The 25,543-nt window shown below is 42.2% G+C and overlaps 1 protein-coding gene across 1 annotated transcript; it reads right to left on the bottom strand.

The window, feature by feature from the left end:
* Window positions 1-23,549, bottom strand: Rpp30 (ribonuclease P/MRP subunit p30). Its single transcript, XM_075973897.1, has 11 exons — window positions 23,438-23,549; window positions 22,056-22,111; window positions 20,599-20,655; window positions 20,152-20,226; window positions 18,027-18,098; window positions 12,071-12,160; window positions 4,592-4,708; window positions 3,944-3,973; window positions 3,528-3,565; window positions 2,915-2,994; window positions 1-431 (listed from the first exon to the last, which is right to left on the bottom strand). Exons 1-11 carry the CDS (start codon window positions 23,517-23,519, stop codon window positions 322-324), a joined length of 807 nt encoding a protein of 268 aa, XP_075830012.1. The 5' UTR covers window positions 23,520-23,549; the 3' UTR covers window positions 1-321.
* Between the last annotated feature and the right edge of the window lie 1,994 nt (window positions 23,550-25,543).

The raw sequence follows: 25,543 nt of genomic DNA, 5'->3' as shown, positions 1-25,543 counted from the left end.
TCAAGTAGAAAAACATTAGTTTATTTATCTTCAATATCTTAAAATACTGAAACATCTTACTTTGGTATACTTACTATGGTTTATTATTCACAAAAAGGATAAAAAAGCTTTTTATCTTAAAGTATATCTAAATGAACTGAACTGCCAGTCTTTAGAAAACGCCTCACTGGATTTTCTTTGCCACTGTTATGGTCTGAGATAAAGCTGTTTTCTAGACTGCTGGTTCTACTTTAGTGAAAATATCCACTCAGCACAAGTTTATTTCCATTGTGCGCGAAGAGCTGTAACGGGAGGAGGAGGCTGATGGAGACCGCGCCCTCATCACCCCTCACATTTAGCTTTCTTGCTAGCTGGAAGAGAATCATCATCCACTTCTGATGGCCGGGGTTTCTTCACTGTAGAAATAATTCCAAAAGCAGTTTTTCTAGTTTCTGTAAAATAGAAATGACAGGATCTTACTATGTAGCTTAGGCTGGTCTTAAAACTCCTTCTATATATGATCCTCCTGCCTTAGCCTCCCGAGAGCTGGGATTACAGGCATGCATCACCACACCCGGTTTAAGATACAATTTAAGAAGTGGTTTAACCAGCACTAACCCATTTCTTTGGCCTACAGCACAGTAAATAAGAAAACCACAGAGAGCGCTTACAAGTGCTGATGCCATTTATAATCACTTTTCCCAACATGCACAAAGAGCAGCATTTCAGCATCCGGGCCATTCCTAAGGATTACCTCCTAGGTTAAACTACAGAGCAGAGCTGCTTCTCCAGTGCTCTCCCCATGGCATCCTATGCAGTCAGAACCAGCCATAGGCACCGGTCTAGCGACTGCTTTATGTATGGCAGAAACACGGACAAATCACAAGCACAGATGTAGGAGTCACGTGTACTGCTCCCACAGCGAGGGCTGTGCTGAGCTCATTTTATAGCACATGCCACCACTCTCGTAAATAATAAAATCCCTCTGAACATGTGCGGCATTGACTACCAATGGCCTGCTAGCCAACACTGATCTAACAAATGCTTGCTGAGCAAACTGTAAAATCACACTCAGGTTTATCAATCCTTTATGCACTGTTAAAGAGGAATTACTTTACATGCTCAGGTCAGTTTGGCAGCAGAGTTGAACTTAAATTTGGTCAACCTGTCTTAAAAACATGCTAAGAGACCAGACACTGTTATATAACGATTCCCAACAGTGATTTCTAACTGTTCCAAATGTTGGGATTAGTACCCTAAAAATACACATAGTAGGAATGAAGGCACACAGGAGAATCAACGGACTGGATGAACTAACGAAACACCACGGAAACGCCAGTGACACGGCAAGAAAGAGCATAGCCAGGACAGGAGGAAAAGCAGCCTCTGCAGGGAAACAGGAGGAAAAGCAGCCTCTGCAAGGGAAACAGGAGGAAAAGCAGCCTTTGCAAGGGAAACAGGAGGAAAAGCAGCCTTTGCAAGGGAAACAGGAGGAAAAGCAGCCTCTGCAGGGAAACAGGAGGAAAAGCAGCCTTTGCAAGGGAAACAGGAGGAAAAGCAGCCTCTGCAGGGAAACAGGAGGAAAAGCAGCCTCTGCAGGGAAACAGGAGGAAAAGCAGCCTTTGCAGGGAAACGAGGGCTCTGCCTCACTTGTGGGCCTCCCATTTTACAAGGGTACATAAATCATACATGTGCAGATCACATGGAAGTAGAAGTCCAGGAATCTAAGGAAACTGTCTAAGGAACACAGGGGACCAATGTGGGGCCCAACGAGGATACACACAAAGGGACCAATGTGGGTTACTGGAAGAGACTATGAACAAAGAGGACTAAGGGGGGGTGAGCAAAGGAGACTAATAGATATGTATGTGTGTGTGTCTGTGTGTGTGTCTGTGTTGGTGGTGAGTAATATGCACAAAAGGGACTAATGGGGTGAGAAAAAAGAGGGTAGAGGGGCATGGGGGGAAGAATATGTTCAAAGTACATGTTATTATAGTTACAAGGAAATGGCCTTATGTAACTTACTATAATATATTCAAATAAGCAATAAAACAAAATAAAGTAAAACAAAAGCAAAAAACATCTTGGGGGAAAAAAACACCCAAAATATATACTCAGTAGATACATGCTCATGTAAACCAACACAAGAAACGAAACACTCTGAGTTATAATAAAAGCAAAAGTTACAGACTGACTTTAGATAGTCTGATTCACACAATTTTTTAAAAAAATCTGTTTGTTTTTCTTCTCAATGGTTTAGCATGCTTCTTTTGTTTTTCTATTCCTGTTACAAAATACCCTTATAAGAGCAACTTAGACAGTAATGGGCTTGTCAGCCCACAGTTCAAGGGTAGAGTTCGTCATGGCGGGAACTCAGGGAGACAGGAGCTGGAAGTGGCTGGTCAAACCATCTTCACAGTCAGGGAGAAGGCTATCAACACTGGTGCTCAGCTTGCTTCCTCCACTTCATCCAATCGGGAACCCCACCCAGGGGTCTTTCTCACACACATTAACCCAATCTTACGTTCTCAGGGGGCTAACCGTTAGCAGGTGAGTCTGAAGCCAGGTGCTTTTAGATCCTGTCAAACTAACACCACTATTCCCATTTCTGTTTCTGAAACTCATTATTGTTAGCAGGGAGCAAGTTCATCCAGAGAGAAGCAAGCAGGATGGATGTTAAAAACCTGTGAAGATGTAGGCAGGGGACACTGTGTTGTTTGAAAGAACACATTTACTATTTACTCCTGCAAAGTAAACTCTACAATGCATACACTACAGAAAGTAAAGTGTAATGTCTAACGGGAGGGCAAGGAGCAGAGTGCATGGTTAGAACTGGCTGAGAAAAGATGGTCTTGGAGGACTCTGCAGAAAGGACAATAAAAGCAGATGTGTCAACTGCTTGTTAGTGACCTGACTCTAACATGACCTTGCTCACCTCCATGGAGAAACGCAGCTCGGCAATTTGTGGACACGGCAGCCTTGGCTTCGCTCTCAGACAGCCCAAACAGCAGCCCTCTGATAAGTTATTAAAGATTTCAACCCGGAGTTGGCAAGGATATGAGCCAACACAAACACAAATGAAAATGCCAGCTCACCCGGTCAGCAGCACACACACTAATTCTACGGCAGGTCTTACCCAACGGAAACCCACAGCTGAGAGTCCCATTGAACTGTCTTTGTCACACAGCGAGAGCCCCTTGTTTCTCAGTTCTGTTGCTTAATTCAAAACCAGAAGGATGAGGAAGTTTACGGCCTGCTGTAATCTGCTTCTGAGGCTACTGATTAGTAAATTACAACTAAAGGGTAAGAAAACACCAGGCTAAACTTTAATACCACTTTTGATTCAATTTTCTAAGGGAAAATTCCAGTCCAGTGTGATGGCTCAGCAGGTAAAGGCACCTGCTGCCAACTCTGATGATCTGAGTTTGATGCTCAGGACCCACAAGATGGGAGGGAAATGACTCTTGAAAGTTCCCTACTTGACACATGCATCTCTCCACCTAATACCAACTGCTTTTATGCTTTTAAAAAGAACACTAAGAGGATACAAGTTTGCCACATCATACGGTCCTCTTATTTCCAAAGGCTAAAAGAAGAAAAATGGAAAATAAAATGTTATTAACATTTTAACTATTTACAATAAATAAGATACAACTAAGTATCCAAAAATAGGTAAACTTCATAAGGTTCTTATAAATTGTGATAGGTTTCTAAAAATATAAACATATCATGAAAAGCATTTTTAACATGGTAAAGGGAAAAAAATAAACTCATTTTATTCTAATTAACGCACAAATATAAGTATATATAGGCAAAACCTGAGCCCAATGAATAGGATACATTTTAGCAATGGCTATGGGCAAATGCAGTTAAAGACAGGCAATACATGACACTGCTATTTCAGTTCTAAAAACACAGTGAAGCTTTACAACTACAGAGACAAAGCACTACAGGCCATACTTACCTTCTCTGCAGCACTGGACAGAATTACATTCTATAAAACAGAAAGTGTGCAACATTAATCTTACAACTGATAAAATAATTCAAGAACTGCATAATGCAATTGACCAGCAACCCCTCTTTGGCACTGAAGGCTCAAATACCAACTTCTTTTAAAGGTAAATAATTCATGTGCAAATACTGAAAACTCTCACACCCAAGGCAGCCAAAACAATAGGCAGAATAAGCTTCATAAACAAATCCTATTTGTGCAGATGAATGAAGTTTAAAGGCTGGATCTTTAATTCACTCAGAGATAACAACCATTATCTAGAGGAGGCTTTTCATTGTGGCAAACTGCAAATTCCTCATGAAAAATAAAGGCATTCCAAATATCTTTTCCCACCATATCTTACTTCTCCCCTGGGAGGCTTTTGTTTTGTTTTGGTTTTGGTTTTAGAGTCAAGCCATGCTGGCCTTGAACCTACAGAGATCCGCCTGCCTCCGCCTCCCAAATACTTTTGCTATCACTGCCCTGCTTCCCTTGGCAGTTTTTACAAGGCCCTGTAATATTCACTGAAATGGAGGAAATTAAGCCTCAGGAAGAGCTGACAGCACCAGCACGTCACTAGTAATCGCAGAAGTAAAAGTGTCCTTGGCTCGGCGACTGTACCTTTCCTCTGCAGATCTGCATCAAACTGAGGGCGTTGGAAATTGTGTACCTTCTCATGGTGGCGTCTCTGATAGCAGGGCCATAGACAAGCTCAAAGCCCAGACCCCGGTCAATTGCCTTCAGCAGAAATAAAGAAGACAAATAGAAACTGTCAAAGAGAAGCACATTAACGAGTCTCTCCCACCCTCTTTCCCCCCTATGCACACCTCCTATACAGCAAGGGACTGGCTTACACAAAGGGGGTGGGCCCCACACCTCTGCACCCCAACCCAAAGTGAGGAAAACAGACACAAAACTCTATCTGATTGACAGAGCTGATGTTAGTTCCAGAAAGCTAACCGCACAAACAGGAAGTACAGAGGCGGAGGACGGCAAAGTCAGTTAAGGGCAGAGGTGCAGAGGGCTACTATCCCATCAGCGGTGCCAGGAAAAGGATGTGCTTCCCACAGGCAGGGAAACTGAGCAATTGACCCAAGAATGAAGGGAAAAGAGGAGAGGATCTGAAGGGTCTGGTGAGCAGGAATGGGAACCTTACAGCTAAGTCACTTACTGCATACTACTGAATAGCAGAACAACCGCCATGGCTGGCTAAACACTATGTCCGAGGAAATGCGCTAAGAACTGTGGCTGGTACATGTCCCAGCCCATTCTGCTTAAGTAACATTGTTTAAGGTCATTGAAGCTCAGGAAAAATGGTGAAAGAGATCTGGGCCCTTCAGGACTTGCCTAGCTTGCTATATGGGCCTGGTCTTTTCATGAGGGAAAAAGTTCTTTCTCATTCGGTGTATTCTAAGGTTGGAAAGTCTACAAGGCATAGGCGTGGGACTGAAATTCTCCAGTACGTAATGCAGCTTCCCAGCCAAAGGCTACAGTGACTGTCCGTTCATAACAGATGTGTTCACACCACTCACTACTGTCAAAGGCTGCAGTGACTGTCCGTTCATAACAGATGTGTTCACACCACTCACTACTGTCAAAGGCTGCAGTGAATGTTCACAACAGATGTGTTCACACCACTCACTACTGTTAAAGGCTGCAGTGACTGTCCGTTCATAACAGATGTGTTCACACCACTCACTACTGTCAAAGGCTGCAGTGAATGTTCACAACAGATGTGTTCACACCACTCACTACTGTTAAAGGCTGCAGTGACTGTCCGTTCATAACAGATGTGTTCACACCACTCACTACTGTCAAAGGCTGCAGTGAATGTTCACAACAAATGTGTTCACACCACTCACTACTGTCAAAGGCTGCAGTGAATGTTCACAACAAATGTGTTCACACCACTCACTACTGTCAAAGGCTGCAGTGAATGTTCACAACAGATGTGTTCACAACACTCACTACTGTCAAAGGCTGCAGTGAATGTTCACAACAGATGTGTTCACACCACTCACTACTGTCAAAGGCTGCAGTGAATGTTCACAACAGATGTGTTCACAACACTCACTACTGTCAAAGGCTGCAGTGAATGTTCACAACAGATGTGTTCACACCACTCACTACTGTCAAAGGCTGCAGTGAATGTTCACAACAGATGTGTTCACAACACTCACTACTGTCAAAGGCTGCAGTGAATGTTCACAACAGATGTGTTCACACCACTCACTACTGTCAAAGGCTGCAGTGAATGTTCACAACAAATGTGTTCACACCACTCACTACTGTCAAAGGCTGCAGTGAATGTTCACAACAGATGTGTTCACACCACTCACTACTGTCAAAGGCTGCAGTGAATGTTCACAACAGATGTGTTCACACCACTCACTACTGTCAAAGGCTGCAGTGACTGTCCGTTCACAACACATGTGTTCACAACACTCACTACTGTCAAAGGCTGCAGTGAATGTTCACAACAGATGTGTTCACAACACTCACTACTGTTAAAGGCTGCAGTGAATGTTCACAACAGATGTGTTCACACCACTCACTACTGTTAAAGGCTGCAGTGACTGTCCGTTCATAACAGATGTGTTCACACCACTCACTACTGTCAAAGGCTGCAGTGACTGTCCGTTCATAACAGATGTGTTCACACCACTCACTACTGTCAAAGGCTGCAGTGAATGTTCACAACAGATGTGTTCACACCACTCACTACTGTCAAAGGCTGCAGTGACTGTCCGTTCATAACAGATGTGTTCACACCACTCACTACTGTCAAAGGCTGCAGTGAATGTTCACAACAGATGTGTTCACAACACTCACTACTGTCAAAGGCTGCAGTGACTGTCCGTTCACAACACATGTGTTCACAACACTCACTACTGTCAAAGGCTGCAGTGAATGTTCACAACAGATGTGTTCACACCACTCACTACTGTCAAAGGCTGCAGTGACTGTCCGTTCACAACACATGTGTTCACAACACTCACTACTGTCAAAGGCTGCAGTGAATGTTCACAACAGATGTGTTCACAACACTCACTACTGTCAAGGGCTGCTGTGATTGTCCGTTCACAACCCGTGTTCACAAAACTCACTACCTGTCAAAGCAGAGACCTTCTCAGAGCTCTGGTGCATGCGAGCAAGGAGACGTTTGCAATGAAGAGAATTAAGCTATTTCTTTTGCTAACTCTAACTGGACAAAGGAGCCGGACTCCTGTTTCCCCACCTTCTAGTAGCAGGGGTAGAGCATAGGGCAGTAGGATTAGGACAGGAATTAGGGATGTGAGCAATGTGGTGTGGGCGATCAGATCCCTGAGGGTTTCTAGCTGAGTCAATTTAAATTTTAAAGCTGTCTGGGAACCACAACAAAATAAAACCCCTTTGAGGGAGAGCACTGGGGAAAATAGGATACAATTACCAGCTTAATTCCTTCCACATATGATTCTGGTCTTGGTACGTTAATCAGGTTCACTTTAAAATTGCTATGAACACTCTTTAGAAAGAAATTAAAGATAATGTGCTACTGAAGGCTGTATTTCTTTCATAAAACTTTACTGATTTAGATGAATAAAATGCAGTCATTACCTGGTCTCCTGCTCCTAAGAGCATTTTTATGTAAATTGTTGTAAGTGCATCATATGATTGTTCACAACAATGTCTTTACAGAGAATGACAGCAGCGGCCTGATTGGCTTTTGTTCTCATGTCTGAACAGAAGTGCCTGAATAGGCAGAGGATGAGAGCTTTTTCTTACTAAGGAGAAATAATAGTCACAATGATGTCACCAAGGGCAGCCTGTGACAACTGGCTCAGGAGACACTGATAAGAAGACTGCAAGCACGAAAAGCTTAAGTTAAGCTTTGGAGAAGGAAGAATGGAAACCAAGAGTTTGTTCCAGGGCAGCATGCTGATTGCTTGCCTTAAAAATCAGTGCCTGCGCTGAACTCAGGGTAGATAGCCTTCCAGCGCATCATTCGGTAAGATTCCACCCTCTCCTGACTCACTGATCCAATCACAGAAGGAAGGAGCAAGTCCTCCTTGCATCTGCTCTTACTGCCCTATCCCCACTGCTGGAACTGCTTTCATGGATTTTTTATGCGCTCCTCCAGCTTCTTCACACAAATATAAGCAAGTGTGAATACACATCAGTTTCCTTTTCTTACTTAAAAGGTAGCCTGTTAAGTTATCTTGCCTGATTTGAAAGCTTCCCCATGTCTGCTTGTAAATTTAATTTTCTTTTACAGCTGCCTAGCATTTACTGTAGGGGTGCAACAGGTACAGCGCTTCATAAGCTTCTAACAGAAGTGGGCTGTTTCCAATTAGCTGCAGGATAAGCAAACACTAGAGTGGGTCAGCATATGTTACATTCCTAACCTGCAGGATCTCAGATCTCAGACTGTAACCGTTTATACAGACAGCCAGTGCAGGTATAACCAAGATGAGGAGGTCATACTGAAAACAGTAGCTCCTAATCTCAATGGTGTTCTTATAAGATGGCTTACAAGACTCACAGGAAAGCTTGCTGATGACAAAGACAGAGAATGGTGCTACTGTGGCTGTAAGGCACTAGCTGTCAACAAATCACCGCTGGCCTGGAAGACTCAAAAAAAAAAAAGGCTCCCTTACTAATATCTGGAAGGAGGTACAGCCTGCTCACACCTTGATTTCAGACTTGCAGTCATATGCATTTGGAATGTGTAAATGTCTCCCACGAGTCCATGTGCTTGACATTTGGTCCCCAGCTGGTGGCACTGTTCCGGGAAGTTGTGGAACCACAGACTACCCTGCCTCCTGTCCTGCATCTCCATGTGAGATGCTGCAGCTGCACTGCCGTCACCATGCAGCTGCTGGCTGCCTCGCCTTCCCGACCATCAACTGCATCCCCACACACTGTGAGCAGACACACATGCTTTCTCCATGACACTGCCTCTGTCACATTTCAGCGATGACAACAACCGACACAAACCTGGAGGAAGGAAGAAATATCTTTTGGGGTAGCTACTGGGAAGAATGTCAGGACCGTGACCTTGTCCTTTCATTTCCTGGCCATCATGAAGCGCGAATTGCTGTTTCATTAAATTTTAAAAGTGCGCATGGTGTGCACACACCACAGTTTCCACCCTGACAGACTGTCTTGCTGCACACACCTATATAGTACAATTTTCCCCAAACAAAAATATAGGCACCTGGCTCTAGCTTTCTCTTTCTCAACACTGAGTGAATAAATTAACAGGAACTTTCCTGCTTCCTGGCCAGCTCACACTGCAGACTTACACACCAGATGAAGACTACATGTAATCCTATGCAGCCTTCTGTCCACACCTCCATCTAGCTTTTATTAAGCAACATATGCAAAATGTTCATACGGTTGTGTCTGTATAAAACAGACACTGTTAAATATTGCATATTCCTCCTGTCAATTTTTTTTTAACTCTTCAGAATTTCTAAAGTGAAAATGTGGAAATCATGCCAACAAGCATCAAACACTCAGCAACTTTTCTGCACTTCCAGATGGAATTGGCAGGTGGTGGTGTCCTGGTGCCTGCTGTGAGGGCCACTCTCCTAATGCTTAGTACCCTACTTCCCTCGTGCATACGTTCCTGCCCAACACTGACAACTACCTAATGACTAATAACAAGCATCTTGGCCAGACTCCCCAAAATGCTTACTGCTAATTTAGATATACCGATTCGATAGCATATTTCAGGTAGGTCTCATAGGTCAGCTAGCACTAGGGTATCTGGAAAAGCCTTGCCACAGCTGGTGTACTATGGAAGCTCACAGGCTGCTTTCATGGTAAGGCATGCTCATGAGAAGACTCAATTATAAACCCTCACTAACGTAAGTCTCTAGGAATCTGACCACTGTCATGTGCCACAAGGAATTAGATGGTGTGCACTGTTCCTTTCCATATTTTGACCACATGTTACCATTCCCTCCTAGCCAAGGTCACAGAACTGTGCATAAGCTTATTCAGGCAAACTGCCTAGAAAATGGGCTTCCTATTTTATTGGGTTAATGTTGTTAAATGTAACAAAAACTATGCACAGTGGCTGAGCTGTCTAACTCCAGGAAGCTATTTTGTGGGATGTACTGGCAGTCTGAGACCAGTGAAAAGTAGAGGCAAACTTGCAAGGCAGAGATTGTCTTTTCAACTCAAAAGAGATGACCATAAACTTTGGTCCTTTGTACCTAACAGTACCTAGGCAGCAACTTGGAGCTGTTCCCAGGTGTGGAGCACACAGATCTTACCCGACAGGCACAATCAGATCTGTCTGAAGCCTGTGACTGACGCCGGATGACTTGACAGTCTTCATTTCTCATTTCTGAGAAGTGAGCTGCTGAATGACATGGACCCCCAGGACTGAGGTGTGCGATGCTTGGGGCTTAGAAAGCTCACTTCTTAAGTGCTCCCAGCATCCCAGTTGGGGTTCAGGCTCTGCAGCACACTCAGAAGAGCTCTTCCAGTTTTCCCTACACGTTTCTGGCACTTTTCCAAAGCCCTCTTAGTAGCATAAGTCCAAGGTTAGAATACAAGTCATCTTATGTTTTCCCCACACCAAACAGATAACTCTTAGTATTGCCCCTAATACACAGGATCAATCAGAAATTCTTTAGGAAAAAGGAGACAAAAGCAAGAAAGATATAATTCTATGAAGGCTAAAGAATAAGGCAATTGTCTACTTTGAAAACAATCGAATTCTGACATAACCCAACATGGGATTTGGAAAGCTTGTTAAATCTTTTCTTGGGTAATAGTTTTTAATAATATAACTAAGTTCTGGAAGTCACTACGCTAAACAATATTCCTATGTTCTGGCTAGCAAAGCAAATAGTTACCAGCTGCAGTGACCTCATAACTATCAAATCAATTACTGGTGTGAGACAATACTACCTTTCTATAATGAAAATGGGGGTGGAGTGGGGTGAGGAGGGGTGTGAGACTTAGAAGGCAACATGGCAGGTGGAAGATGAAGGGTACAGGGAAAAGAGAAGCTAACAAGGTAGGGTAATGAGGAAACATCTCAGGACCCTGACACATGGCTGCCCTGCTGGAACGGCTCTGCATGGAGCTGGCACGCCACAGTGCATGCTGTGATCTCACTCACCATTCCTGGGGATTTCACACCATTTCCTTTTGTATTGCAGTTTTCAGGTGTCTCAAGGACTCCTGTCTTTTTTATCTTTTCTTTTTCTTGTTACTTTTTGTTTGCTTGTTTGGTTTTTTACAAGACAGAGTTTCTCTTGTAGCCCTGGCTATCCTGGAACTCTCTCTGTAGACCAGGCTAGCCCCGAACTCAAGAGAACCACCTGCCTCTGCCTCCCAAGTGCTGGGATTAGAGGCGTGCATCACCCACATGTGGCCATTTTTTCACCTTTTCTTTTCCATCGTAACACAATGTTGAGGTTTTAAATAGCTATCATCATTAAATATCAACTTGACAATGTTCTTCATAAATCTGAATTCCTAAGTCTTTCAAAAAAAAAACCCTTAATAGTTAACTGTATCCTTTTTATTCATTAATATTTTGGTTGTCAGGGGGTAGACAAGGTCTCAGTGTGTTGCTGTTGGTCTTGAACTTCTGGCTCAAGTGCCTCTTGCATAACCAGGAGTACCACATAATCATCTTAGATATTTTATTTGTGTGTGTGTTCACGAACAGCATGTGTGGAGGCCAGAGGGAGACATCGGATGCTGGGCCTCACACCTGAACCCAGAGCTGGCTGATTCAGTTTCTCTAGCTACCAGATTGCTCTTGCCTCAGTTTTCCGCATGCTGAGATTATGAGCAGGTTACCATGCTGCTGGCGTTAGTGTGGGCGCTGGGACCCACACTCCTAGCCTCATGTCTGCACAGCAAACCCTTTACCCACTGAGCCACCCCGTGGCTCCCAGCTTAGACACTTTCTATTTTAAACTTTCTCTTTTAGTCAGCTTAAAAAACCAAAATTCTCTTTTCTGAATCTGCTCCAATTACCAAGTACCCAGGCGCCGGTCCCTAAGAACACAGGTTTCTTTAGCTTCTTTTCTAGTCTGCAGACACTGTTTCTACAGATTCAAGTTTGGAGCAGAAAAAATCAGCACTTACCACATTAATAGGGGGTCTTTTGAAGTAAAATGGTAATTTCTCGGTTACAGTTATACAGACTAAATCCACATCTAAATGTGTGCAAGCAACCTGTCAAGAAGAAAAACTAGATTAACAGAAAACTGGCATGCGGTGGAATGAGAGACATGGTCATACCCAGCATACAGAAACGTAAACAGTAGGGCTGACTCTACAGGCGTCATGACGGTTCTGTGGTAACTGTCTAACGAGCCTATTACAGGGTCAGCTGTTTACTCTCCTTCAGGCTTGGCTTTGATGGTTTAGTTCTCAAGTGCTAAGGCCCGAAGGCCCTTTAATTCATAAAGCTTTTTATATATGACTGAACTGGTGACTTAAATCAGTATCTAGAATATTACTTTTAATTATTCCAGAAAGCAGCAAGTAATTGTTCCGAAATCCAAGGAACTGGGAAGTCAAAAAAAATGCATGCCTGGTCCCTCTTTTCCACAAGCTATTTAGTAAGCACATTTCACCAGGAATTGTCCAGGATGATAGTTCCAAGCAGACCGTACTGTGGCTAAGGACAGCACGGGTGGCGGCAGGCCTTTTGTTCACAGTTTAAGAGGGTTACAGCAGAGCTGAGAGGAACCAAGCGAGCGCGTCTTCACCTTTTGTTCACAGTTTAAGAGGGTTACAGCAGAGCTGAGAGGAACCAAGCGAGCGCGTCTTCACCGCTGCTTGTTCATCTGTTCCCTCCACTCACCCTAAAGAACTTTCGCCGCTGCTTGTTCATCTGTTCCCTCCACTCACCCTAAAGAACTTTGAAAGTGATTGTACAAACCACATACAGAATAAATGAAACAGATAAGGCAACCAGGAGAAACAGAAAAATTAGAGAGGAAAGCAAATTGGTGGACAGATTAGAGAGCAAGTCAGAAGATACTGCCGGGAGAGACCTAGAGAGCAATCATTCAGCCACTACTTATTTCGCAGTAAAAAGATTGGCTGTTTTGTACCATGTTGACAATGTCCCTGTTGAGATTAGAGAGATGGCTCGGCAGTTAAGAGCATCTATTTGTTGCTTTTTCAGAGGGCCTGGGTTCACTTCCCAGAACACACATGATGGTTCACAACCATCCATAACTCCAGTTTCAGGAGATCCAACACCCTTTCTGTCCTCTGTGGGCATCAGGCAAACATGTGCTGCACATAAATACACGCAGCAGATACTCATACACGTGAGGAAAATTAAACAAAGAAACCCACCCTACTCAGAATGCTGATGCACACAGTCTGCATGAGCAAACTCGGTGAGCCAGTGCCTACAGCAAGAACAGGAAAGCGTGATGTAAGGAGCAAGGGGAAACAAAATGCTGGTAATGCCTGTAGGATGGGCACAGTTCTTCAGCAGTGACAAATGTCACATCTCACCCATTTTCCTCAGAATGCCAGCTTTGGTCACTCCTGCCCCAGCCCACGGCATAGTGGTCATCAGAGACCATCTGGTTTGAAGATGGTCATAGTTACACGGTAAGCCTGGGAAACTATGTTGTTTTGGCAGAAACTCTTGGCTCCTAAAGCATCTGCCCATTCCAACTGCTCCAGCTGTCTAACTCACAAAGAACAACAGAGACTTTGCTCGGAATGAAGAAAAGTCCTGCAGAGGAATGGAGCTGAGTTAAGCATCTGTCCACTTTTAGGAGCACAGTGAAGGTCAGGATGACAAGAGCATCAATATTTCACTCCATTGTTGCTGAGGACCAGACCAGGGTGTTGAGCATGCCAAATGCTCTACCACCAAGTCACAGCCCCAGGAAACATTAACAATTCATATGTTCGTATCAGCACTATCACTTACAGAGACATATCATATACGGACTTTACTATATTCTAAATATTTATGTATTTATTATGTATACATAGTCTGTGTGTATGCCTGCAAGCCAGAAGAGGGCACCAGACCTCATTACAGATGGTTGTGAGCCACCATGTGGTTGCTGGGAATTGAACTCAGAACCTTTGAAAGAGCAGGCAATGCTCTTAACCACTGAGCCATCTCTCCAGCCCCGACTTTACTATATTCTATAGCTATAAATTCCACACAGACTAAAGACAATAATGCAAGAACAGTCACTGCCAGACCAATCATAAAGACAGGAAAGAGTAAAAAAAGTTTCCATTTTACTTAAGTAAATTACAATCCCCTTGGTCTCTTATAGGACAGAATGTGCCAATGTTTTAAAGGATGACGTACATTTGTAATTATGGAACTCACATACTGTAAAAGACAAAAGGCATAGTGACAGGAAGAAGAGAGTGAAAAACGAGACAATGAGTTCAAGAAGTAGGTAAAAACATTTATGAAAAAATAAAAAAGAATGCTTGCGGTGGTTGCCTATGAAGTAAACAAGCAAGAAGTGTTAGTTGGGGAAGGTATTTCTAGGAGATGCACAAGAAAGTCAGTATTGGCTGCCTCTGGAGAAATTTTAGTTTGGAAAGCATGCTTTTTATACATATACTTCTGTGGTGTTTAAACTTATTATTACGAACATACTTAGTTTTAGTGAAAAGATGGCTTTAAATGACTGCCCTCATAAAGCTGAACTGGGTTCCTTCTCGTCATACATTTTGTTTCTTTCTCTTTCCTATGGGGGAGGCAGCTAACCAATGGATCTGTATTGGCTGAAGGACAGGCATTGGAAAGAGCTTTCAGCCACAGAGATGCATTTGGGATCCTCTGACCTCTTGAATTTAAAATGCTCCAAACTAAAGTACTTTGTGATTAACTTTCCATCAATCTAAATGTTCACCTGAGTCACTCAAAGAACTATGTGAAGCAGGGGCACATGCCCATATTCCTAGCACTGGGGAGGCTTAATCTAATATTCCCCAAATCATTAAAACAACTTAATTATGTCTAAAATAGTTTTGGAGCTAAGTATCTCAGTTCTCTCTGAAAATTGGTAGACTATATATGAATTCACTTTGCCATCTTTAACTTTTTTTTTTGGAAGAGGCAGAGACATATATGATAGTTTAAAAAAATTGTCCCCACAAAAATGTACAAATATATGCATATTTTTGCTGCTGTGAACACAAGGCACAGGAGGGCAGGGCTCAGCATCCCTTCATCCTGGGTGTTTTACTGGCGTCAGCACTTACTATACTACACAAGGAAAAGTCAGGCCTGCCAAGGCAGGGGGTGCCCATTGACAGTAACTCTCAACTGCACAAAATTCACCTAAAAACTATGACAGTGACTGATTCAGTAAATAAAGCCTAATAATCTGCAATTGAATATTAATCCCAGATAGATCTGAAGCCAAAAGACTTAGAGGCTATCTCTTGAGAGATGCTCCCTTGGTGCAGACATTCTATAGCAGCATCCTGCAAAGGCAAGGTTTCAAAGATTTCAGGAGCAGCACAAAACCAGAACTTTTTAAAGCTACTTCCCTGCCGGGTATGGTGGTTGTCCTGGAACTCACTATGTAAACAAGCTGGTGTCAAATACAGAGATCCATCTGCCTCCACCTCTGAAGTGCTGGTCCACAGGTCTTTGATGATTGAATATTTGCTTCTACTTATTCCTTAATTTATAATCAAATACTGGAGAATTAATACAATCTTTCATTTCATAAAAGAAGCCACCAAAAACCAGGTGCTGTGGTGTGTGTGTTTGCACACAGGCAGCCCAGATAACCTGTGGTTCTCTGGTGTTTCCCTCTAGTAACATAACTAGCAATTAACCTAGGACGTGCCACCAGTCTCCTTAGTCAATGGCTCCCTCTACTGGATAAACTTAGGGTAAAAAGAGCTGTCTATAATTTTAGTACAAATTTTGCTTAAAAGCCGGTCAGCTCTGAAAACATACATACAAGTAACATTTATATGATATGGACTCAACAGGTTATATTTAGAAATAGATATGTATATACAAATATACATATGTATACAATAGAAATTAAAGAAGAAAGAGGACATGAATCTGAAAGAGAATGGGGAAAGGTATATGGGAGGATTTGGAGGACGAAAAGGGAAAAGAAAACCTTTAATTAAGTTATAATCTCAAAAATAAACAACAAAAAAAGAGAATACTATAGTTAAAAGAAGAAAGTGTAAAGTTAAAAGATGTGAGACCAGTATTTTTTCCTGCAATATTACTTTGTTAGATGGATCCTTTTTGAGACTTTAAGAAAAACATTAATAATTCCATCTAAAAGTAATTATGCTTCTTTTTTCTCAGTAGTCCTTAAAAAAAGCATTCCTTAAAAGCAATCCTTAAAAGAGTATTTCAGTCTTTTTTGCCCACTGTAATCATTTGAAAGAATAGGGCATCTATCTGGAAGACAAAATGAGCTCACGTGCTGAACTCCTCTTCTGAAAAGTCAACAGGAAATTTTAATAGAATAAGAGGAATTCAATTCACAAAGGCTCTCAAGAATAGGAAGGGAAATCATATTAGCATATAGTGATTCTGAGGATTTCTGAAAAACTAAGGGCTGACACTCTCACTGGCATATATATGGGTTATATCTCAGAGCTGGCAAAGGAGAAACCTGGATCAGAGAGGCGCTTGCTTTTTTCTTCTATCAAAGGCAGGAGTAGATAAGGCCAGAAACTGAAGTGGATACTGAATACAAAGTGATAAATTTACCAAGGAGCAATTTCAAATGAACAAAGTATAGAGAAAGAATCAGGAGAAAACTCAGGAGCTCTTCCATACTGAATCCATCAAATGTCTATCAGGGTGACTAAAGCCAACTGACATGCCACTTAAATCTGCCCCTATGAAACCCTATGACTTTTGAGCACAAACAGAAAATAATACAAGTTTCCAGATAGGGCCTCTGACAGTTGTTGCAGGAGAGAGCCGCTTATTCATTTCCGGCTGCCCAGCCCAGAAATAATCTCACAGAAACTATATTAATTAAACCACTGCTTAGCCCATTAGCTCTAGCTTCTTATTGGCTAACTCTTACATATTAATTTAACCCATTTCTATTAATCTGTGCATCACCATGAGGTCGTGGCCTACCAGCAAAATTTCAGCATGTCTCTCTGACTCTGCCTTTTTCCCAGCATTCACTTTAGCTTTCTCCACCTAGCTCTGTTCTTTTGCCCTATCACAGGCCAAGACAGTTTCTTTATTCATTAACCAATAAAAGCAAAATATAGAGAGAAGGACCTCCCACACCAGAAGGTTAGCTCTAATTGTAAACTTTACACAACCCAGAATCATCTGGTGTTGTGGGAAAGTGATCACACTCTGACACACCCAAGAATGACAATAAGGTTTACTTTGAATCAGAAAGTGGAGCTAACTACTAGCTGACCAAAATTTGCCAGAGAGGTTTTGGAAGACAGAGGACATATAGACAGACACAGGAAGTAGTAGGCCCTTTGGGAAGGGGAGGGGAGAGAGAGGAGGTCACTGGTTGCTTCTCCGCCACTTCTCTGATCATTCAGGTTCTTTTTTTTTTATTATTTAATTAAAAATTTCCACCTCCTCCCATTTCCCTCCCGCTCCCCTCATCCCCTTCCCCTCATTCAGGTTCTTAACTCAATATCTGACTCCTGAGTATTTATTGACAAAGAATAATTAGATAAATGCTTAAACTTGGGAAGACAGTCTCAGCGAGGGACTATCTATGTTGAACTGACCATGGATTATGAGGAATTACCTTAATTAAGACAATCAATGAGGGAAGATAGCACACTGTGGGCAGCACCATTCCCCAGTTGGGGGTGTGGTCATGGTAGTGTCTTGAAGAATGGAACAGACTATGATCAGCTGCTGTTTGAAATTCCTGCTTTGATTTTCCATAACAATGAACAGTAACTAATCCTTTCTCCCCTGTTGCTTTTTGTCCAGTTATGTTATTATAGCAACAGAGACAAAACTAGAACAGAGAACAGAGGCATCTACTGTGGTATAACAGCAGATTTACATTATTACATTAAAAAGAAACATTATTCTCTTTCACTGGTCACTTACATGAAAAAGTTTTTCTGTCTTTGGAAACACTGCAACAATATCATACAGCCGGACCCTTGAAGAAGTTGCTCTCTATAAGACAAAAATGAATGTTATCACACAGTAACAAAATACATAAACAGAAGCCTGGTCATCTAGCAACACTCAACATCCTCAAACTTAAACCAGTCCTGCTGTCTCAGCCTGCTGAGTGCTGGGGTCTGAGTTACCACACCTGGCTGCAAGCCCTGTGTTCACGACTGACTCAAGAGCTGACACAGAAGACTATGAACTTGAATCACTGATAGTGGCTGGATTTCCGTGACTGACCGAAGGTAACAAAGGTGGGAACCTTTTAGGGAACAAAGGTTCTTTTTAACGTAGATTTCAAACCATTCAGAAAAGACAGAGAAATGTCACTTTTTTTTAATAGAACCAAGAGTAAATGCCAAGACAGTTTTATATTGTGCAAAGTTATTAATCTATGTATGTGTGGATAAACTTTTTCCCATGACAATAAATATGACTGAGCTCTAGAAGGTACTGTAAGCTTGCAGCCTTGTGTGTTTGGGAAAAGGAAACATGAAGACAGCTGGTCTCCAGTTTCCTGGAGTAAGACAGAATGTAACTTTTTATTTTACAGAGCCCATAGTTAAGAGACTGAGCAATTTTACAGAGAATTTGCATATTTTAGAGAAGATTGAACTTTGAAAAAGACTTGGGATATTTTAAAGAGACTCAATTTTAAAACTTTTTAATCATTTATGTTTTTTTGTATACATTCTCTGCATGTACACCTGCAGGCCAGACAAGGGCATCAGATCCCATTAGAGAAGGCTGTGAGTTAGTCACCATGGGGTTGCTGGGAACTGAACTCAGGACCTCTGAAAGAGCAGCCAGTGCGCTTAACTCAAGTCATCTCTTCAGCCCTGTTATTTGTTTTTGAGACAGGGTTTCACTGTGTGTGTATCCTTGGTTATTCTGGAACTTGTTCTGTAGACCAGGCTGGCCTCAAACTCAAGAGACCTGCCTGCCTCTGCCTTCTGAGAGCTGAGTTCATGAAAGGCGTGTGCCACTACTGCCTGGCAAAACTGAACTTTTAGAGTGTTGAATTTGTAAAGACTGTAGGAATGTTAAAAGTTGGAATGTTTTATATTATGATACTATTAGATATGGGAGATCCCGGGGAAGAACAAGATAGGAAATTTATGGTTTAACAGTGATGTTGTGTGTGAAGTGACAGGAGGTCAACTGTGCTGGCTAACTGCATGTCACCTCGACAGCTAGAGGCATGTGGGAAGAGGAAACTTCAGTTGAGAAAATGCCTCTATTGGACTGGCCTGTGGGCAAGCCTGTGGTGCATTTTCTTGAATGATGATTGATGTGAGAAGGTCAGCTCGCTATGGGCAGCGCCACTCTTAGGATGGTGGTCCTGGGTGCTCTAAAAAAGCACACTGAACGAACTATGAGGAGCAAGACAGAGAGCATCATTCCTCAGGACCTCCGCACCAGTTCCTCCCTCCAGGTTCTTGCCTCAAGTTCCTGCCCTGACTTTCTTTAATGAAATGACGGACTATGATGTGAAACTGTAAACTGAAATAAACACTTTCCTGCCAAAGTTGCTTTTGGTCATGGTGTTTTATGACAACATAAATCCTAACTATGACAGCCATCAATGGAATTAGTATTTTTCCTAGATAGAGCCAGATAAGACTATTTCACGTGTTGTGGATAATTCACATGATTGTGACACACAAGCTCACAATAAAAATTCTGCTCAATAAAATTAAAATGCCAGATGTATAAGAAAATACTTCTGTTCTAGGAAAGGAGACTATATCAGTAAAACACAGTTATTGCTTAACAGGGAAAACCTCAAACCTGCATATGAGAATGAAAAAATACATTCAAAATGTACAATCCCTTAGTGCTGGAATAATGTATGGTATTTCTTCTTTGTCCATTGGCACCTTCTAACTTTTTGGAAGAGACACATTCCATATAGTGGAGCTTCTACACACAGAGAAAGCAGGCAGGTGTCATGGATTTGAGGCATACAGGTGGTGGGAGAACGGGGTGAGATAAAATGTGATAACGTTAGTTAACATAGTGTAGAAAGTCAAACGTAGAAAAATAATGAACTCACCAAAACATTACAGTGAGACGGATCTGTAACTATAATTGTCAATCTAGTTAAAATTTTAATCGGTCTTGATTTTCCCTACAAACAAAAATACATTATTAAAAAAAAAGCAAGTGATTCATTTCCTTTTTATCGATGGAAAACAGTAAAAGTTACAAAGGACAGTGAAGATCAACAAAGCATGCTTGCCCTACAGGTATTTATAAGAGCAGAAGAAAATACTATGTACATCTAGTAAACTACACGATGAGATAATTTAGTAGCTGTCGGGCTTTAGGAGGATACCTAACAAGCACTGATGGGCAGTAAGAAAGTGATGAAGAGGGGAGCCCCACTGGAAAGGTGGACCTGGTGGGAGGCGGGAGCCGCTGAAGTTAGAGAACACCTCACGAGGGTGGGCATGTCTGAATTAAACGAACAGACTCTACACTTAAACAGTAAACCACCTACCTGTACAATTGGTAAAGTTGTGAAGAGTTCAGAAACTGCTACTGGCTTTTCAATCTCCTACAATAAACAATAAACAGGAATTCCAGCTACATGTTAAAGAATAAAACACACGAAACACTTTAAGAGCATCTCAGGGGAAAAAAAGAAACTAATTTCTGGTATTCAAATTTACCAACTAGTTCTCTCTCTCTTTTTAAAGAAAGAAACTAAAGAGCAGAGAAGCTGCTAAGAACATCAGAGGATAAAAATAAGAACAATTTTTGAAGCCAGAAATGACCTACAAGGTACAGTTGTTTGCCTAAAAAGAAATACGCGTATCTTAGAGTCTATTAAAGAGAAAAAAAATTAGTGAGTTAATAAGACCATGGCAGCAAAGTAAACAACAAGATATTGTGGTTAGAGTTCATTTACAGCAATGTAATTTTAAACATCTTTGAATTTGTATGAATATATACCAGTTCAATTATTAATGTAAAATAATAAGCACAGGGTGTTTTTAAGAAATATAATTGAGGGTTGGGGATGCAGCCCAGTTGGTAGAAAGTTTGGAGATTCACTGTTGTGAGATATTTGATTACACCGTGTAAAGATATGTCACTGTGATTGGTTTAATAAAAAGCTAAATGGCCAATAGCTAGGCAGGAGGTATAGGTGGGACTTCTGGACAGAAAGAGATCTGAGAAGAAAAAAGGGGGAGTCGCCAGCCATACTCTGAGGAAGACATGTAGGAGGATAGGTTAAAGCCACGAGGCACATGGCAGCATGCAGATTAATAGAAATGGGTTAAGTTCTAAGAGCTAGTGAGAAACAAACCCAAGCTAAGGCCAAGCTTTCATAATTCATAAGTCTCTGGGTCTCTATTTGGGAGATGGCAGTACAGAGAAAGACTTGCTACAGTGCAGTTTAGTTGGTTGAGTGCTTTCTAAAATGCACACAGCTTTGGCATTTCATAAATTGGGCATGGGTTTGTAATCTCAGCAGCTGGAAGGCAGAGGCAGGAGGTCATCTTTGGCAACACAGTAAATTCCAGACCAGAAAACATGACTTATCCTTTACTCCTAATTTGACTTGATTTAAAACGATAGAAGCAAATCTCTGTATTTCTATAAAGGTATTTCCATAAAGGATTAGCCCAGGAGGGAGGATCCACCCTGAATGCGAGCTGTGCTATTTCTTGGGTTGGGATCCTAAGCGAACTAACTGAAAAGGAGAAAATGAGCTGAGAGCCAGCATTCATCTCCTCCTGCTTCCTGACTGAGGAAAAACTGACCAGCCACTTTATGCCCTTGCTGCCATGACGGACTGTACCTTCAAAGGAAAAGCAAAACAAACTCCTCCTGCTTTATATTGCTTTTGTCAATACAACACTTATTTCAAGCTCCTTATTCTCGACAGACATAAATATTTGTAAATTCTTAATATTTATTAACTAATTAATCTGAGAAACCATATTTTACCTGTTTCTTGTCCTTAAAGTCAACAATATGGTTGATGGCAACAACTGAATATCCAACTGAAAAAAAAAATTGAGTATTTAAAAAATAGTCTTTCTTGTTCACAATGATGATCCCAATCTTAGATTTAGGAGTATGAGATGAGGTTCGGGATGTAGCTAACTGTTAGAATGCTTGCTTAGCATACACGAAGCCCTGGGTTCTAGTTCCAGACCTGGAAAATAAGTGGGTGGGGCAGGAGGCAAATCTAAGCACTACCGTTTACTATTACTTAAGGTTTCAGGTTCTTCACCTGCCAACAAATGTTAATAGCAGACAGAACTTTCAAGTGTCATGAAAATTAAGTGCAATAGCCCTTGCATTTTAGGAGAGTGCCAGGCACATATTCAGGCTCTGATTTACGTTCACACAATAATAAAATGCCACACAACATTCCCGGGATTTCCTGTCTCTGTTCATTTTCATTCCATCAAGTTTATGCGTCTTTCTGTCACCTCCATTACCATTCATTTCTTCTGCGATGCTCTTTCTATTTCCTCTCTTTCCTAACGCACAACGGAGGAATGACTCCCTTATACCTCTTTGGGGTGCTCTACAGTAATGGGCAGAGAACAAACTAGGGGTTTGCCTTATCCCAACAGTTAGCGCTGTCTGAACAAGTGTGATGAGTCTCTCTGTCTCCCTACATCTAAATCACGCCTCCTGTCTTTTAAGTTGTCTAAATACTTCGGGATGATAGGGTATTAGCATTAAAAGATAATGCTAGGTAATGACAAAATAGCGGTCCTTTCTCTTATCACCTAGTCTGGTAACTCCCCAGTTTCCTTCCTCTCAAAGATATTTGAGCATCTGTCATTTGACAGGCCCTATCCCAGGTGAGAGCACACAAGAGCAATGCTCACCCTCAAGGAACTTTCAATGTATGAGAGAAATAAGGTAATAGCTTCCTCATTCTCTAAGCTTCCACAGCAGTTCTTGCCTGTGACCCTGTTTTCTGTATCTGACAGTTGTCGTGTGAGTCAAAAAGGACTGATATTAAAAACACCGGCTTGGGGGGTGGGGGTGGGGGCTGTACACCTGGAGTCCAGTCCCAGTTTCTACCATCCATCACTCCACAGGCCCCGTGCCAATCCCTCGGCCGCTTTGGCCTCTGTTCTCTCCCTCTGAGCGAAAGTCGGGGCAAGCACAAGCAACAGCAGCTTCTTCAGGAGCCTGTGAGTCTCCCACGCCGGGGATCCGGGAGACACGGCAGGCATCTTCTGCTTCTATGGAAATCAGGCAGACCCCACGAGAGACAGAAATGGCGCCTGGAGAAACTACCGAGAAAACTGGATGGTATGAGGGATAGCGAGGGCAGGGCTCGGGCGCGAAGATAACAGACTCACGGTGAGCAGCGGTCTCCACCAGCCCGCGCAGAGCCTTCAGGTCCGAGCCCGCTCTTATGTCCAAATCTGCGAAGGCAGCCATGCTGACGACCCAGGAGCACCCGCGCGCCAATCTGCGCAGCCACTGTGTTCCTCCTCGAGCATGCTGGGAGTTGTAGGCTGTCACTTGGGCATCCTGGGATTTGTTGTTTTTCCTTCTAAGTAGTCTAGTCTCAGAGAGTACCTTACTCTCTAGGAATCGGTCTAAATTAGTGTGCTCGAACATACAGCTTCACTTATTCCCTTTTGGTCGTGATTTGAACGAGGGTATTTGGTAGACGCTGTAGGGGCTCCCCCATGAGCCTGCCATACAACAGTGTAGAAAATGATTTATTCTGAATACACCCATTCTGAGATCAAGCAGATGATCTCTAAGATCTTGAAGTCCTGTTTAAAGCTCTGGAAGAGCCTGGTGTGGTGGTGCACGCCTTCAATCCCCCCAGTGAGACAACTCTGTGAGATCAAGGCCGTCCTGATCTACACGGCGAGTTTCAGGCTAGTGTGGGCTACATAATCTCCCAAGTAGATAAATTGGTAAATAAATAATGAGACAGGGGAACTGTTTCTCTTTTTGTTCTTTAATGTACTTTCCATTTTTTGAAAATGGACTTAAAAGCCCCCTTCAGCACTTGCTCAGGGGCTAAGATTGTTTTAATTCTTTGGGCTAAGTCTAAGAAAAGGGGCATCTGTTACAGCTGACATCTACAACACAAGACAGCAGGGTGCTCTCAATGATGAAGGCTTTGCACCAGCGGGTTTTTTTTTTTTTTTGCCAGAAATCTGATAGGAAGGAGAAAAACTAAAAACAATTTTTACAAATTTTTATGAGAAATACGCAAATATCATTTGATGTTTCTTCTTTAAAATTTTTCTCTTGAATATTGACAGATCAGTTACCCAACAATATAAAATGCTAGCATAGTTTTCAGTCTACTTGATTCCGAAGGCCGGTCTTTTACTCCTTTCCTCTCAGTCTCTAGTTGGCCAGCGTGTGAAACCTTTATACATTACCAAAGAGCACCTCCAGCCTTGTGCGGCTCAATAATATGATATCTGAATCGTTGGGTTCTCAGATAACAAAAGTTCACCAATCAGGAACTTGTCCATCAGGACAATGACAAAGTGCTGAAAATGTTTAGAAACATTTTTAGTTTCTGTACTGATCACAAACAATATGTAGACTTCCCCATCTTACTACATTTTAGGTAATACTCCTCAACATAACGGTCTCTAATTTCATAAAGATTATTATTATTATTTTGAAATGGGGTCTTATTAGTAGCCTAGGGTGAACTCGAATTCACAGTCTTGCCTCAGCATCCTAGGAGTTGGGATTGCAGCTGTGCATTGTCACAACTAGTTTTGGTTAATTTTCACAAAGAAGAAAATATTTGGTTGTTTCTAACACTTTATATTCCCCTAAACAAAACAACTTCTGCCACTATAGCAAGGCCATACAAAACAAACCCCTTGCTTTTCATCAGAATGTCTAGTGCTAACTTTTGTAGGGGTGGAGAGGCATCTTATATGATCGCAAAATCTAGATTGGTCAGAAGTAATGTAGTGGATGTAGAGAAGATTAAGAGCTTGAATTTTTCGATGCTAAGATTAGGTCGAAGAGGACACATTTGTTTTAAAGTCATGGTGATGTTGCTCTGGACTTCACCGCTTAGAATCCCTTTGCTTTATACTCTAAGCTTAGCTGAAGAGAAGGGGAAAGGGTGAGAAATAAAGCAGATAGAAATCATTGAGCGCCGGTTGTGGTGGCGCACGCCGGTAGGATTTGCTGAAGGAGGCAGAGGCAGGAGCATCACGAGTTCGAGGCCAGCCTGGGCTACACATTGGGCCGGGCGGTGGTGGCGCACGCCTTTAATCCCAGCACTCGGGAGGCAGAGGCAGGCGGATCTCTGTGAGTTCGAGACCAGCCTGGTCTACAAGAGCTAGTTCCAGGACAGGCTCCAAAACCACAGAGAAACCCTGACTCAAAAAACCAAAAAAAAAAAAAAAAAAGAAAAGAAAAGAAATCATTGAGCGCTATGGGACAGACCATCTGTACGTACTTCTCTG

The sequence above is a fragment of the Microtus pennsylvanicus genome, chromosome 5 (genome assembly GCF_037038515.1).
Source record: "Microtus pennsylvanicus isolate mMicPen1 chromosome 5, mMicPen1.hap1, whole genome shotgun sequence".
In the NCBI taxonomy this organism is placed as follows: domain Eukaryota; kingdom Metazoa; phylum Chordata; class Mammalia; order Rodentia; family Cricetidae; genus Microtus; species Microtus pennsylvanicus.
Note: the sequence above shows the minus strand (reverse complement) of the source record. Positions and strands in the feature narration are given on the sequence as shown.